Genomic DNA, 15,157 nt, shown 5'->3' with positions numbered 1-15,157 from the left:
TCTTCTTCTCCAGGTCTGCCTCTTATGCTGCTGGCAACAGTCCTCAGGTGGGCCTCCCACACCCAGCACCACACTTCCTCAGTTCAGCTGGGGGTTATAAGTTGACCACCAGTTATCAGTCCACTACACCAGGGGACCTCTTACAGTTTGCTCATTTGCACTGCCGGGAATGTAGCGGTGGGAAAGGAAGATGAGGCTGGGATCCCGTAATGGATGGCTTTCAGGAAGAGGGGACCTTTCTGTTTCCCAGTGCCAGTCTCCCTTCCCACCTTCTGCCTGGGCAGGACACTCCCTATCCTAAAGAATTAATCTGAAAGGACTTTGCTCTAGAACACGACCTTGTAGAATCTGCCAACCAACAGCACTAGACCTGTCAGATTCTTAGGCTCCGTGGCAGACTTAATCAAAACCTGCATTTAACAAATTTCCAGCTGGTTTTCATGGAGGTTTGAGATGTGTTGGTAGCTGGGCGTGGTGGCGCACGTCTGTAATCCCAGCACTCGGGAGCCTGAGGCAGGAGGATCATTGCGAGTTTGAGGTCAGCCTGGGCTACAAAGTGAGCTCAAGTTCAGCCTGAACTGTCACATCAGCCTGAACATGGGCATGAGCCCCTGACACCATGAGGCACTGGTGTCCTTGGTCTTTATTAGATGTACAGCAAGATTAGGGGGTGTGCTGGAGGGCTGCAGGCAGTGGTGGGGGTGAACTGCAGACACGGCCAAGGCTTAAGAATTGCGGAGCAATGCATTTTTGGAAAAGCACACAGAAGCAGGTCAGGGTTAACTGGTAACCTGACAGTGTGCTCACTACAGCTACTGAGCTGTCTGGAATTTGCACTAGTCTACTCCTCAACTACCGTGTTATCTTGCTTTGCGGTGCCAGAACTTCACAGACTGTTTGCTAGTCTCAGCTCTGGCCATTGGCTTAAAGATTAATCTATCCTTAAACCAATGAGGGGGGCGGGTCTTGCCACAAGTCATGTAGCCCTGGGACAGACTCTCAATTTATTTTTGTGCCAATTCATGAATACTAAATTATTGCCTATTCTGTACCGAGTCAAGCTGGTCCTCAGCAGTGACTGATATTCTAAATAGGTAGCAATCCCCTTGGGTAGGGGATGGAAACTTCCCTTTCAGAAAAAGTCCCTGCTTCTTCCATGTATGCTTGTTCCATGACGTGCTTCCCCATTTGATCCCCATTTAATCAGTATTGCCTAAGCGCTATACTCATAATCTCATTGGTTCATCCTAGTTCTGTCCCACCTCATGCCCACCCTGTGATATCCCACTGGATCAGTGTTACCTAACCGACTATACTTGTAATCTTATTAGTTGACTATAGTTTTTCCCATCTTAGACCCACCTCCCCTCATGCCTTTGCCCCTATAAAACTCTCTTGAGACTTGGGCTCCATGGCAACCCACTTGGGACTCCTTGTGCTTCTCTTAAGCAGAAGCTTTTTCTCCTCCTGTAAATACAGCTTTCTTTCCCACAATAAATATTTCCTGCTGTTAACCTCCATTGTTCCTAGAATTCATTCTTTGATTTTAGAGAACACAAACTCAGCTAGTGGGTTGGAAGTTTATATTTTCTTTATATTATTTGGATTATTTGGTGGTCCTATATCACTTTTTTTTTTCCTTTTTAGTTCTTTTTGAGAGAGGGTTTCACTATGTAGTTCAGGCTGTCCTTGAACACACTTTGTAGCCCAGGTTGGTGTGAACTTGCAGCAATCCTCCTGTCTCAGCCTCCCGAGTGCTGGGATTACAGGTGTGCACCATCACTCCTGGCCATTCCTATATCACTTTAAAAAAATTAATTTGAGACAGGGTTTCACTAAATTGACTAGGTTGGAACTTTCTTTTTCTTTTCTCTTTGTTTTGTTTTTGTTTTTTTGGGACAGGGTCTCACTTTGAACTCACTGTGTAGACTAGGCTGGTGCCAGTGTATAGTCAGTTTCTGTGTGGGGTGACAGGTCCCGAGAACAAGGTGCCCAAGAATGAGGTGCCTGGGGATAAAAAGAAAAACGAGAGAGACAGTTATGGGATCAGGGGGCTTGCAGGCTCTTGGACTGAAGCCTTGATCACCATCCTCCTTAGCCTTTTATTGGGATACAAAGAAAAAGCAGCAACAGGGCAAGGAATAATTAACAGGATTGGCGAGGACAATACAACTCAGTTATCACAGGAGTGAGACTTGACTTAGTTAGCCATCATGTTATCATTCCTTCCGAATATCTCAGCAAGGCATCTAGTGATGTCCCAGGGGCTTTCCGCAGGGACACAGGTCCTGCTGTCATTGCCTTTTACACTAATGCTTTTGCTAGACTTCCTCCAGAATCAAACAATCGTATGGCTTGGTCAGGCCCAAGTCCCAAACAGGTAATACATTGAAAGATAAACTAAAGCATGTCCTTCTCCACAGGCTGGCCCTGAATTTATAGCAATCTTCTTGCCTCAGCTTCCTGAGTAACTGTTGTACTGTACTACACTGGAATTACAGGCATGTATTACCACACCTGGCTGGTTTGGAACTTTAGATCCTCCTGCCTCAGCCTTTGGAGTAGCTGGGATTACAGGTGTGCGCCACCACAACTTTATATACCTTCATGTAATTGCTACTCCAATCAAGATACAGAACCATTACCATGAGGCTCCCTTGCCTCCCTGTGTCACCAATTTGTGGATGCATGTAGGTCCCCTCCCCTGTCTGTAACTCCTGGAAACTACTAGTCTGATCTCCAGCTCTAGGATTTTGTTATTTCAAGGACATTATCTAGCTGGGCATGGCAGCATATGCTTATAATCCCAGCATTCAGAAGGCTGAGATAGGAGGATGGCGAGGGAATCCTAGGCTACACAGTGAGCTCAAGGCCAGCCTGAAATACATGGTGAGACTATGTAGTCCCCCCCAAAAAAGAATGTTATCTAGGGGCCGGAGGAGGTGGAGCTCAGGGGTAGAGTACGCATTTAGCATGGGTGAAGCCCTGGAGTTGATCCTCAGCAACATACGCACGTTATATAAATCAAATAATACAGAATATGACCTTGTGAAAGTGGTTTTTTTTGGGTTGTTGTTGTTTTAGACAAGGTCTCCCTGTGTTACCAGGCTGGCTTGGAATTCCTGTTCTCATGCAGTCCTACTGCCTCAGCCTTCTGTGTAGTTGGGACTACATGCACAAGTAGTGGCTTTTTTCTTGTCCTTTTTTTTGACACAGGGTCTCGCTCTGCAGTTCAGGCTGGCCTTGGGCTCACTTTGTAGGCCAGGCTGGTCTCGAACTCACAGCATCTTCCTACCCCAGCCTCCCGAGTGCTGGGATTACAGGCATGCGCCACCACTACCAAGTGGCTTTCTTCTATCAGCATACTTCCTTTGAAATCTCTCCAAAGAGCTGCACGTGTCAGTTGGTTGTTCTTTTACTGTTGAGTAATGTTCCATGGCAGGGATGTTTATTTCAGTGTTTATTTGATAAGAGATTTGTGTTGTTCCTAAGCTTTGGCTATTAGGCTATAGCTGCCATGAACATTTAAGCATAGGTTTTCGTGTGAACAGAAGTTTTCATTTCTTTGGGATAAATGTCCAACGGTACTTCTGCAGGGTCATATGGGAAGCACATGTTTAGTGTTTTTTTTTTTTTTTTCGTTATTGGGGATCGAACTCACAACCTTGCACTTGCCAGGCAGGCGCTTATGCCACTGAGCTATATCCCCAGCCCAACAAATTTGGGCATGTACTTTTTTCTCTTTTTTTGGTACTGGAAATCGAACTCAGAACCTTGTGCTTGCCAGGCAGGCACTTATGCCGCTGAGCTATATCCCCGGCACATGTTTAGTTTTGTAAGAAATTGTCAAAACTTTTTCAGAGTGGGCATATAATTTTAGATTCCCACAGAAACGTGGATCCAGTTTATTTCATGAACAGTATTTGGTAGTTTTTTTTGGAGACAGGGTCTCACCATGTAGTCCAAGCTGGCCTCAAACTCTAGGTGATTCTCCTGCCTCAGCCTCCTGAGTGCTAGGACTGCAGGCGCCACCACGAATTTGTAATTTAGCATTCTGATAGGTGTGTAGTACTATCTCATGGTGGTTCTAATTTGCATTTCCCTAATGGCTAATGATGTTGACCATGTTTTCCTGTGTTTGTCATCTGTATATCCGCGGGCCCTTTTTTTTTTTTTTTATTAGGGGGGGACAATGTCTCCCTAAGTAGTCCAGGCTGGCCATAAACTGGAACTCAAGATCCTCCTGCCTCAGCCTCCCAAGCGCTGGGATTACAGGCGTGCATCACCACACCTGCCTCGAACCGCGTTTTCTCCCAGCGTCTCGGCTCTCTGATATCACTACGCTTTTCCCTCACTTCCTCAGAGAGCTCCCTACGCACCCGTGTTCACTCGCGCACTCGCCCTCTGCTCGCCCGCACCCTCTCCCCAGCCGGCAGCTCCAAGCGAGCACGCTGCCTCGCCCCCAGGGTCTGCAGCAGTGCCTGGCACAAACACAGAGGCGCCCAGTGCATCACTTATTGCTTGACTGGCAGAATAGAACGGAACAACGTAAGTGGACACTTAAAACTCTTATTTCTAGGTCAGGCGCCTGTTCCAGCTTTACGCAACCCGAGAGCGCCACCTCTCGGGAAGCGCGTTTGTGAACGGAGGAAGTGAGTCAGGACCTTTAAGGGCAGGAAAAAAAATGGCGGCCAGACGCAAGCGTGTAAATATTAGCGCCGGAAGTGAAACACCGGAAGGTTGCTTTGCAGAACCGGGTCCTACTCACAAGAGGACGCGTGGGCGAGCGGTGTTCTGTAAAAAGGGCTCGCCTACAGCGGAGCTGCACAGAAGCGTTCCGAGTGTGCAGAGCCTGGGAACCACGTGGGGCGCGTCGCGTTTCCGGTGCCCGCGGCTGCAGCCGGAGTTTAAAGCCCAGGCAGCTGGAGGGGTAAGCAAGGGTTAGGGTCTTGAGGAGAAGAGAAAAAGCTTGGGGTTCGGCAGGTGGGAAGAGGAGGTGAGAAGGTGCGTTCCGCTCTGAGAGGTGGCCGGGGGTGGGGTGGGGAGGGCGGGGGCGTCTGCGGACCCCGAGCTGTCACGAGCCACGCGCTCGCCTTTGTCCCGCCGCCGAACGTGCCGGCGGGGTGCGCCTGCCTCTCCTCCTGCCGCTCCGGGGTGCCTGGAGAATGAGTGAGGGCTGAGGTGCCGGCGATCGGCGGGGCATCGATGGGCACCGTTCCTGGCCCTGCAGCCCCGTCTTGCTCTGGGAATCCAGGCTTGCCCCAGGTTGTCTCTGGGCTTTGTTCTCTTTTTTCTTGGAAGAGTGGAGTGTTAAATCACGTAGCCACGGGGGCTGGGGATTTAGCTCAGCGGCACAGCGCCTGCCTGGCAAGCGCAAGGTCGTGAGTTCGATTCCCGGTACCGGAAAAAAAAATCACGTAGCCTCCCCCTGGTTGGAGGCAAGGCCCTGCGGCTAGGTGCCCGCGGCAGGTCGGGGGTCCCGCAGGGCAGTGTGCGCGCACGGCCGGCGGGGAGAAAATTGCACCGCGCTGTTAATTCAGTGCTGTCTGAAGAGGTGAAGTCAAGTTCAGAAGGATGGGCCTTGGGTGCTGCTGCCCCTGAGGGATTACCTTTCAAGGGGAGGCCGCCTCTGCTGCAGTGAGACCAGTGTGGGCAGATCCTTTGCAAAAGGAAAGCGCAGTGGGTGCCATCCGGGCTTCTGTTGCCCCTTGAGGTTCGCTGTTACTGCTGATGGCTGCAGGTCTCTGACCATGGCTTTCATGGTATTTGTTACATCTTAAGGTGTAGCTTCAGTAGCATACGGTGGGGAAATCTGCATTTTGGCCTCCAGGGGCTTGCCCTGGTCCTGGTTCCTGTTTGCACAATGAAAGGGGTCGCCCTGACATAGCTTCTATTTCTTTTTTGTTTGTTTGTTTTCCTATACTGGGAATCAAACGCACGACCTTGCGCTTGCCAGGCAGGCACTGTGCCGCTGAGCTAAATCCCCAGCCCCGACCTAGCCTCTAAACCACCTTCCAGTTCTGCTGTCATGGCTGTGACAGTAAGTCAAGCTGTGTTTCATACCATCATGTACCAGATCTCACTTGGCACATCGGTGCAGTCAGTATTCGCCAGCCTGGCTTGGTTAACTGCTGAGAAAGATGGCCTCTTATTTTCTAAATCTCCTTTTGTGATGGTATGGGGCATACAGTAGGTGCTTAATAGAAGCTCATGCCATCAAGTGGCTTAGGAGTTAGTCTCTGCTTTTGGACCCCTCCCCATCTCGGGGTATTATTTGCTGTAAGAGATGACTGGGAGGAGTTGGGTTTTAGGAAAGAGATTTGGAGTAGGCACGGCAGCTTGAAACCAGCTTTATAGAGTAATCGGCTTGGGAGGGATCATGGTGCAGGCAGGAATCCACTGCTGTTTCATCCCCCTTCCCGTCCCCAGGACCATGGCCAACAGCGAGCGGACCTTCATTGCTGTCAAGCCTGATGGCGTCCAGCGGGGACTTGTAGGAGACATCATCAAGCGCTTTGAGCAGAAGGGATTCCGCCTCGTTGCTTTGAAACTTGTGCAGGTAAGCGGGCTTGGATCTCTCGGTCGCGATTCCTGCATAGTATAGATGATGACTAGATTAATGTGCATGTGTGCCGCTTCTCCTCCTTTTTACACTCTTCCATGTCACCTGGCATCTTAGCTTTGTTCTGAAACAGGTTACCGGGGCCCTCAGACACGGTCTCTTCTCAGCAGTGTAGAACTCCGCCTGTCACTGCAGCACTGCAGTCTCTGCCTCAGCTCTGGGAGCGTAAGAGCTCCTGATCTTAGAACCCCGCCCGCCTTGGGAGCGAGGTTGTTTTTCAGCAGGAAAATCTTGGCCTCATCAGTTACTACTGCTTTGCATTATCAGTCGCTACTGCATTATCATCTGTCCAGCATACATCAGGCCTCCAAGGGACTTGGTGTGTGTGGGGTCTGTGGTTTTGCTTTTGGGACAGCTCTCTAGGCACATCTGCAAGACACATGCGTGGCAACATTTCAATAAATGCAAAGGATGGATTGGGTGGAACCTTCTTCAAACAAATCCAAAGAAGGGGAAAAAACCCCAAGAGATTTTCAAGTCAAATAAATTGGGGAGGGAGTGATATTTTTTCCCATTAAAGGGATCAACTGCAGCCCTTTGTACTGCAGTGTATTTATTTTAAAAAGTTGTTTTTGCTGGACATGGTGGTGTACACGTATAACGCCAGCACTTGAGAGGTAGCGGCAGGAGGATCGCCACCAGTTTGAGGCCAACTTGTGCTAAATGTGGAGTTCAAGGCCAGCCTGAACTACATAGTAAGACCCTGTCTCAAAAAAAAAAAATTAGAAAATTTATTAGTACATTTGCAGTACAGAATGATGACATTTACTGGGCTACACTTTAAATTTAGTTTAATTTGCAATTTATGTCAGGTGTGGTGGCACATGTCTATAATCTCAGCACTCAGAGGCTGAGGCAGGAGAATTGCTGCGAGTTTGAGGGGCAACCTTGGGCTTGGTAGGTTAAACCCAGCCCGAACTACATAACGAGACCCTATCCTCAAGCCCCCCCCAATAAATAAATAATTTGCGATCTATTTCCTGTGTGGTATGTTGCTAAATGGAGTTGACTTTGTGTTAACCTTTGTTCTTATTTTTTCACTTTTATTTCTACTTGTACATGTTTGCAGTACATAAAAAAGACCATCTCAGAAAAACAAAACACTTGGGCCAGGGATATAGCTCAGTGGCACAGCAACTGCCTGGCATGTGTAAGGTTGGGAGTTCAATTCCTGGTACCAAAAAAACTCACAATTTTTTTTGTTTGTTTTTTTACAAACAAAAAAGTGGTGGTTAATGCAGTTGGGCTGATGGGCTAGGCACGTCTGTGTTGGATGAACAGTGGTTTGTGTGTTAATTCCATGTGGAAGGTGGAGTGAGAGGAGCACATCGTTGCTCAGGCCTCTCTCACCTGCTGGGCCCAGGGTCTCTCTTCCAGCCCTCGGGGCAACCCTGAGAGGAGTTCACTCCTTTCGAGGTTGTCGGAGGTGTGGGCGGGTGAGCAAAGCGCATGAAGGCAGAAGGAAGGGTCCTTGGGATTTTGCTCTCTTCAGCCCCAAAGTGCACAAGTCTTTTCCTTTACACTGACTTTCCTGTGAAGGAAATGGGTTTGGTCAAAAACAGAAGGTCGAGAGGCATCCATGACGCTAAAGGGTTGCCAGAGAGGTGGCAGACAAGGGAATGCTTGAGGTTCTGCACCCCCACAGTCTCTCTCCCCCCTCCCCATACCAGGAATCGAACTCAGGACCTTGTGCTTGCCAGGCAGATGCTGCGCCACTGAGCTATACTCCTGTCCCACAGTCTGTTTTGTGGACTATAAAGATAAATGGAGCCAGGCGTGGTGGTGCAGGCCTGTAATCCTAGCACTCGGGAGGCTGAGGCAGGAGGCTTGTTTTGAGTTCAAGGCCAGCCTGGGCTGCAAAGTGAGCTCAAGGCCAGCCTGAACTTCATAGTGAAATTGTCTTTACAAAAAAATTAAAAAAAAAAAAAAAAAGGAAAATAAAGATGATAGGAAATGGGGAGGTAAAGTTGTGGAGAAGGAAAGTAACAATGATAAAGACGTGGTGATAGGTATTTTCTGCCAGTTCCTCGAGATGAATGTAATTATTACGTATTGCACTCATACACTAATGAGAAAATTAACACAAGAAGGGACGGTGTATCAGTCAGGGTTTGGCCGAGAAACAGATACAACACAAGATATACAAATATACAAAAAATGACGAGTTTGGCTCACCGTGGTCAGCCACAGATTGGATGAGGAAGCGAGCAGAGGGTGTCTGCACGCTGGAGATTGAAGAGCCCGGCCCCGGGCCTGGAGCTCGCTGCAGTGTCCGTGCAAGTCCGCATCAGGAGGCCCATGGGTCTGCGACTGAATGCTGGAGAATCTATGACAAAGGCCGGAGAGCCTACGCCAGAAGGTTGAAGAGTTCCAGGCGGAAGCCCAGCAGTCTGCACCAGAAGCCAGGAGACGACCAAGCTGAAGGCGAAGACAAGCTCCTCGGAAGAACCAGGGATCTGTTCTTTTTTATTTCCGTTTTATTGCACGCAGCCTCCTGCCCCGGGGGCGGGTGGTCCTCTACACCCACACTGTCTCCATGCCCTCCTCTTGCACAGGCTCAGGATAAATACAGAGTAAGCACCCTGGCTCCCTGCTGAGTCACTTAGTTAACCTTCTAAACTTCTCACATTGACACAGTGAACAACACCCTAGAGTGGGAAGGGCACGTCTTCTACGCCCCAGGACACTTAGTTAAGCTTTTAGACCCTCAAGGTGACACCGTGTATCAGCCATAACAGGCCCTTGCTTCTGTTGTGATGTGTTCGGCAAGCCCTCTGTGTGGGTGGGGCTGGGTCCCGGGTCCCCGGCACAGACCCAGGGGGACCAACAACAGGCGAAAGGCAGATGGGCCGGCTGTGCTCGAGGCAGCCCATCTCTGACTCCGTGTCCCCAGAGGTGCCGTAGGCTCCGTGGCACAGCATTGCAGGGCTGGGGACACGGAGACCCTGCCACACCCCGGCCAGGAGAGGAGAGCTGGGCGGAGCTGCAGCTGAGCAGATGCTGTGCTTGCTGGCTAACTCGATGCGTCCTGCCCAGCAGTCCTGCGGGGAGGCCCGTTACGGGATCCGTGGCTTTGTGGGCAGACCTGTGGGTGGCCCGTAGACTGCTGTGGAGTCAGTCACCTCCATCCCTGGCGTGAATGTGACGGATCCCCGGGAGGGGCCCTGGGCAGTTGGCCCCTGAGCGCGGTGTTGGCTGGGCCCGACTTGGGGGTGACGCTGCACAGCCACTGATCACTGCGGCAGGCACCCATCCCTCCCCGGGTCCCTCTTACGCACAAAGGGACGTTATTGCCAAGTGACACCTGTGATCCCAGCACCGGCCAGGCTGAGGCAGGAGGATGCCACAGTTGCGAAGTCAGCCTGGGCTACCCAGTGGGACTGTGCCTCAAAAGTCCACAAAACGAAAAAGACCCAAATCCCTCCAAAAATAAGTCGAAGGGAAGACTTGGAGAAGTAGTCTCAGAACTGCGTCTCCCGGGTGAGAGAGGTAGTTGGGTTTGTCTGTCAAACGTGAGGTGCGGCATCCAGTCCTGGTGTTACTTCCCTCTGCTCATGCAAGCCCATGAGGGGAGGCTGGCTCAGAGCTGCAGAGGCACTTTGAGGCCCTCTCACTGCTCCCCTGGCTGCATGGGGGGCTGGTTAGAGCACACCAGGGAGCTGAGGGCTCCCCTTGGAAATAGCCCGGTGCGCCGGGTGTGGTGGTGTGTGCCAGTGATCCCAGCACTTGGGAGGCTGCGGCAGGAGGGTCAGCGTGAGTTTGAGGCCAGCCTGGACATCACAGTGATACCCTGTGTCACAGAACCAAAAGAAAAATTGATGGCGGGATAGGTGGGGAAGCACGGGTGCCTGGGTCTCATGCTTGGTCCCGTGAACAGGCCTCGGAGGACCTGCTCAAGGAGCACTACAGTGACCTGAAGGAGCGCCCCTTCTTCCCCGGCCTGGTGCAGTACATGCACTCGGGGCCCGTGGTCGCCATGGTGAGTGCGCATGGGCTGCTGGGGGAAGAGGGAGGCATGAGGGCTGGGTTCCCCTCGGACGCTGGGTCCTGACTGCCGCAGAGGAGAGGCGTTGGCGGGGTCGCGCGTTCAGGAAGGGACGGCCCTGTGAGCCACCAGGGAGGGGTCCATTGGAGCTCATCATCCCTGTGCTGAGGGAAGCCGAGGCAGGAGGACTGCAGGTTGAAGGCCAGCCTGGGCTCCTTAGGCCTTCAAAGCCAGCCTGGACTATGTAGCAGGACCACGTTTGAGAAAAATAATTTAAGTTTTGTTGTGCTGGGGGTGGAGCCCAGGACCCCAGCTGTGCTAGGCGAGCGCTTCACCACTGAGCTACATCCCTGGCCCAAGCGTTTCTTTCCCTTAGTCCTGGGGATTGAGTCCAGGGCCTCACATACGCTGGGCGAGAGCTCTTCCCTGCTCCGACAGCCCCAGGTCTCCCCGGTACTGCTTGGAAGAGGGCAGGGCTGGCAGACAGAAGAACTGATACATGTGTTGCTGAGGGTCAGTGGTCCGAAGAAACGTGACAGGGCTGTGTGACAGCAGGGCCGCTTTAGATCAGCTGGTCTCGAGGTGTGACTTTCCAGTTAGAGCAGTCCCGAGCGAGAGGGCGGCAGGTGCAGAGGAGGTAAGGCTCGGGAGGAAGGCGGAGGGCCGCGGCGTGGTGGGTGAGGAGGTGCGGGATGCCGCGAGTTTCGGGCATAGGCTGAGCCGGGAGCCCAGGAACCCCAGGCCTGGAAGGCGGGTGCTCGTGGGGGTCGGCCCGTGGGGCTTTTTTATTTTCCCGTTCTTGAGTGCACAGTGGCCAGGGCGTCCACCTAGGGGCTCTGTCCTTGCTGTGTCCCCCGACCAGGTCTGGGAGGGGCTGAACGTGGTGAAGACGGGCCGCGTGATGCTGGGCGAGACCAACCCTGCCGACTCCAAGCCGGGCACCATCCGCGGGGACTTCTGCATCCAAATCGGCAGGTGGGTGTGGGGGTGCTCCCCTTTTCCAAAGCCCATTCATTGCCACAAGAATTTGGGTTTGCAGCTGGGTGTGGTGGTGCATGCCTGTAATCCCAGCACTTGGGAGGCTGAGGCAGGAGGATTGCTGTGAGTTCCCAGCTGGCCTTGTCTACATAAGCGAGTGTAAGGCCAGCCTACCTGAACTGCATAGTGAGACCCTGTCTCCAAAAAAAAAAAAAAAAAAAAAGAAATAGTGTTTGCACGGGCCTGAAGAACTTGACATCGGGGCAGAAAAATTTGAGAAGCAAGCTCCTCGTCTTCCTAGCTCTGTGGCTGCGGTGGCTTTGGGCTGTTCCGGAGGGGGGTGGCCTTCATCACTGTCCTGTGCCTCTGTTGAGAGCTTAGGGCCTGGGCAAGGTCTTCTTCCTGTGGCTGTCCGAGCTGGGACAGTGTCTCAGGAGGGCTGGTGGGGGTCTTTCTCCTCCGACCACAGCGCACTTTCTCCACAGGGCGGCACAGCAGGCTTCTGTGTTTCCCTCTTCGGTCTCTTTAATGTGGCCCAGTCCTCCCTGCCTAGGACCATTATGATTATTGCTTGGATTACTTTATGGGTCTGTGTGTGCAGTCCGTAGTGACTGCATCCGTCACAGGGAGCCGGGCCAGGCACCCAGCGTCTCCGTCCTTTCCGACCCCTCCAGGAACATCATCCACGGCAGTGACTCGGTGGAGAGCGCGGAGAAGGAGATCGCGCTGTGGTTCTCGCGGGAGGAGCTGGTGGACTACACGAGCTGCGCCCAGGACTGGATCTACGAGTGACCGAGTGACGGCGGGCCTGGCGGCGGTGGCCAGTGCCTGTCCACGGCGAGGACTAGACTAGCAGAGCCGGCCGGTGCAGAACATCCCCGTCATGTGGAGGGCAACTGAGCTCGAGCACACCGACCCCTCCAGGGTTGCGTCCCAACGTTGTCACCCCAGCACGGGGGCAGCCGAGTCGGTCACGTAGCCTTGTCTCTCTTTCCACCCTGCGTTCTACCCTCCCGGCACTGAGCCTGCAGCAGACATCTGTGGTGGATTTGCCCGGTTGTCAGGACCCTACCCAGTGCAGAGCATTCATCAGAAATGAAAGATACCCATCCTTTTGTTCGTTTCTTTTTCTTTTTTGGTTTTTTGAGACAGGATTAATGTAGTTGAGACTGACCTTGAGGCAGGGTGGCCATCCTCCTGCCTCAGCATCCCGAGTGCTGGGACGGCAGGCCTGTGACCCTGTGGCTGCCTTCCATCCTTCTCCCGAGAAGCACCGGGAAGAGACAGAAGTTGTAACTACTCCAGAAGTGGGAAAGCCAGTGGACAGTAGGCTTGGCCCCTTCTGATGGCTTCCAGTGAAGTGGGAGAAGCCACTACAAATCAGAGTAGCTTTGATTTGTTAGGACATTGCTTTGATTTTTGTTTTGTTCTGAGACAAGGGCTCCCTATGCAGTTTAGGCTGGCCTTGAACCCACTGGAGCGCAGGCTGCCCTGGAACTCACAGCAGTCTTCCTGCCTCAGCCTCTTGAGGGCTGGGATTAAAGGTGTGTGCTACCACATCTGGCTAAGGACACTGATTTGATTTGGTTGCTTTAAAAAAGACAAGATACAAGTTTACGTATTTGTTTATAAACCTAAGCTGGTCAGTAGGTGTTGGCCATGGTGGCTATGGGTTCGAGCCCATCCTGGGCCCCAGTGGGCTCAAGGCCAGCCTGGTCCACATAGCAAGACCCTGCCTCAGAGAGCCAAAAAAAAAAAAAAAAGAATTGAAAACCTTCACCTTGCCTCACATCCTGCCAGTCAGGGCAGAGTCACGTGGCTGCACTGAGCTAATGGGACGCTGGAAAAAGAGATGTTGTCTAGGAGACCATGGGCTGGGTAGAACCTTGTGCCTAGGAGTTCTGTGTCCAGAAAAGGTGGTGCACGCCTGTAATCCTAGCACTTGGGAGGCTGAGGCAGGATGATTACCGAAGCCGACCTGGGCTACATGGTGAGTCCAAGGCCATCCTGAACTGCACAGTGAGACCCTATCTTGAAAAGCCAAACAATAAAAAAATCCAATTCCGACCCCCAGCCCAAAACCCACGTTTCAGACTGAAGGTGGGTGGGCGCAGGTAACCTTGGCCGTGTGTCCTGGGTTGATGCTGTGAACCAGCTGCTCTGGAAGCTGACAGGTGCAGCAGTTCCTGCTCTGGGCGGCTTGCCTGGTCCGGGGTGATCAAGCCAGGGTGACGGGGCAGTGTGATCCCCGCGGAGGGGAGGTGGAGGGTGCTGGGCTGCTTACAGGTGAGAGGTGCCCGGTCCTGAAGACGGGGACCCCCGGGGCGCAGAAGCAGAACATGCCCACGAAGGGAAGTCCAGGGCGGGCTTGTGAGAAAGACCCCTGGGTGAGAGGGCCCGCCCGGGTGGGGTGGGGACGGGGTTAGGGGAGTTTGATTTTGGCTCCCGATCTCGGCTCTTTGTCTTCATTATTGGGGAATGAACTTGGGGCTGAGCCCAGTACTTAGGGACAGGGCCTTGCCGAGCTGTTAAGTAGCTCTGTCTGGGCTCCAGCGCGCAGTCCTCCCGCCTCGGCCCCAGGTTGCTGGGATTCCAGGCCTGTGCCAGACTGCAGTGGTGTAGGCAGCAGCCTCCGCACCTTTACCCAAGCAGGGCAGGTTCACGGCCACAGTCCGCGCTCAAGCTTGCTGGGAAAAACCTGCCGCTGGCTGGGTTACAGAGCAGCCAGGTCACCAGGGACACGGACATGAGCAGGAGGTGGGGCCCTGCGGGGCAGGGCTTAGGCGGGCAGGAGGCAGGAACAGCCTGCGAGCGCCCGGCCTGACTTCTGCGAGAATCTACTCTTGCCCCGGGTGCGTCTCGGTGGAACTGGTGGCAGCAGGGATCCCCGTCGCGGGGTGGGGACAGGCGGGGAGATAGCCAGGAGCCAGCAGCTTTCCTTGCTGGGGAGTTTCAGGCCGTCCTGAGGCCGGGGACGCAGACAGGAGCAGGTGGCCGGCGCGGGACGTGCTGGGGTCGGGGTAGGGCGATCGAGACCCCGGGGAGGCCGCCCGCGTGGACGGGGACGGTCCTGACTTGCCCAGCGCTCAGGCGGCCGGGGTGGGGGCCGAGTCTCCAAGGACAAGGACGCAGGGCTCCGGGGCGGAGCGGGAGGCGGATGGCGCGGATCCGGGGAAAAGGACTCCGTCCCTCAGCAGGGTCCGGAGTGCGGGGGCGCAGCAGGTTCGGGAGAGGCGCAGGCGGAGCGGGACGCCGGGTGGGGACGCAGACGACTTCCTGAGATTCGCGGCCGCTGGGCGGGGCCGGGGCTGGGCGCCGGGTCCCCTCCCCGGGGTGTGGCCGCCCGCGCTCCTCCTCCGCCTCTAGCACCCGGGTGCGGCGAGCGATCGCCCGGTGGGTCTCGTCTCCGCCGCGCAGCTCCGTCTCCGTGCAGCACTCGTCGCTTCCCGGTGAGGCTCGGCGCCCTCCCCGCACCCGCGGCCCTCGGGCCGCCGACTCCCAGGCCCCCGAGCCCTGCAGCGCCCCCTCCGGGCCGGGGGACCCTCCGAAGGCCACGTGTCCCCGCGCGTGGC

At 53.9% G+C, this 15,157-nt stretch overlaps 2 protein-coding genes across 3 annotated transcripts in view; both read left to right on the top strand.

Moving 5' to 3' along the window:
- Positions 1-6,429: 6,429 nt before the first annotated feature.
- LOC102025966 (nucleoside diphosphate kinase A) lies at positions 6,430-12,715 on the top strand (the record flags this gene model as incomplete). The annotated part of the gene is given in 4 exon segments (XM_013519278.1): positions 6,430-6,559; positions 10,500-10,601; positions 11,470-11,582; positions 12,260-12,715. Coding segments are annotated over 4 exon segments (463 nt in total), but the record flags the coding sequence as incomplete, so codon positions are not given.
- Positions 12,716-14,337: 1,622 nt separating this feature from the next.
- Positions 14,338-15,157, top strand: part of LOC102025422 (nucleoside diphosphate kinase B) — a 4,413-nt gene continuing 3,593 nt past the window's right edge. Inside the window, exon 1 of one of the 2 annotated variants that reach the window (XM_005394111.2) lies at positions 14,338-14,437. The gene's annotated coding sequence lies outside the window, so the exon portion shown is untranslated. Of the gene's footprint in view, positions 14,438-14,921; positions 15,035-15,157 lie in introns of those variants that run through there. The other variant, XM_005394110.2, reaches the window with a different exon arrangement.

This window comes from Chinchilla lanigera, unplaced genomic scaffold (genome assembly GCF_000276665.1).
Source record: "Chinchilla lanigera isolate Chin_1 unplaced genomic scaffold, ChiLan1.0 scaffold00050, whole genome shotgun sequence".
Taxonomy (NCBI): Eukaryota; Metazoa; Chordata; class Mammalia; order Rodentia; family Chinchillidae; genus Chinchilla; species Chinchilla lanigera.
This window is presented reverse-complemented; position numbering and strand designations above follow the sequence as displayed.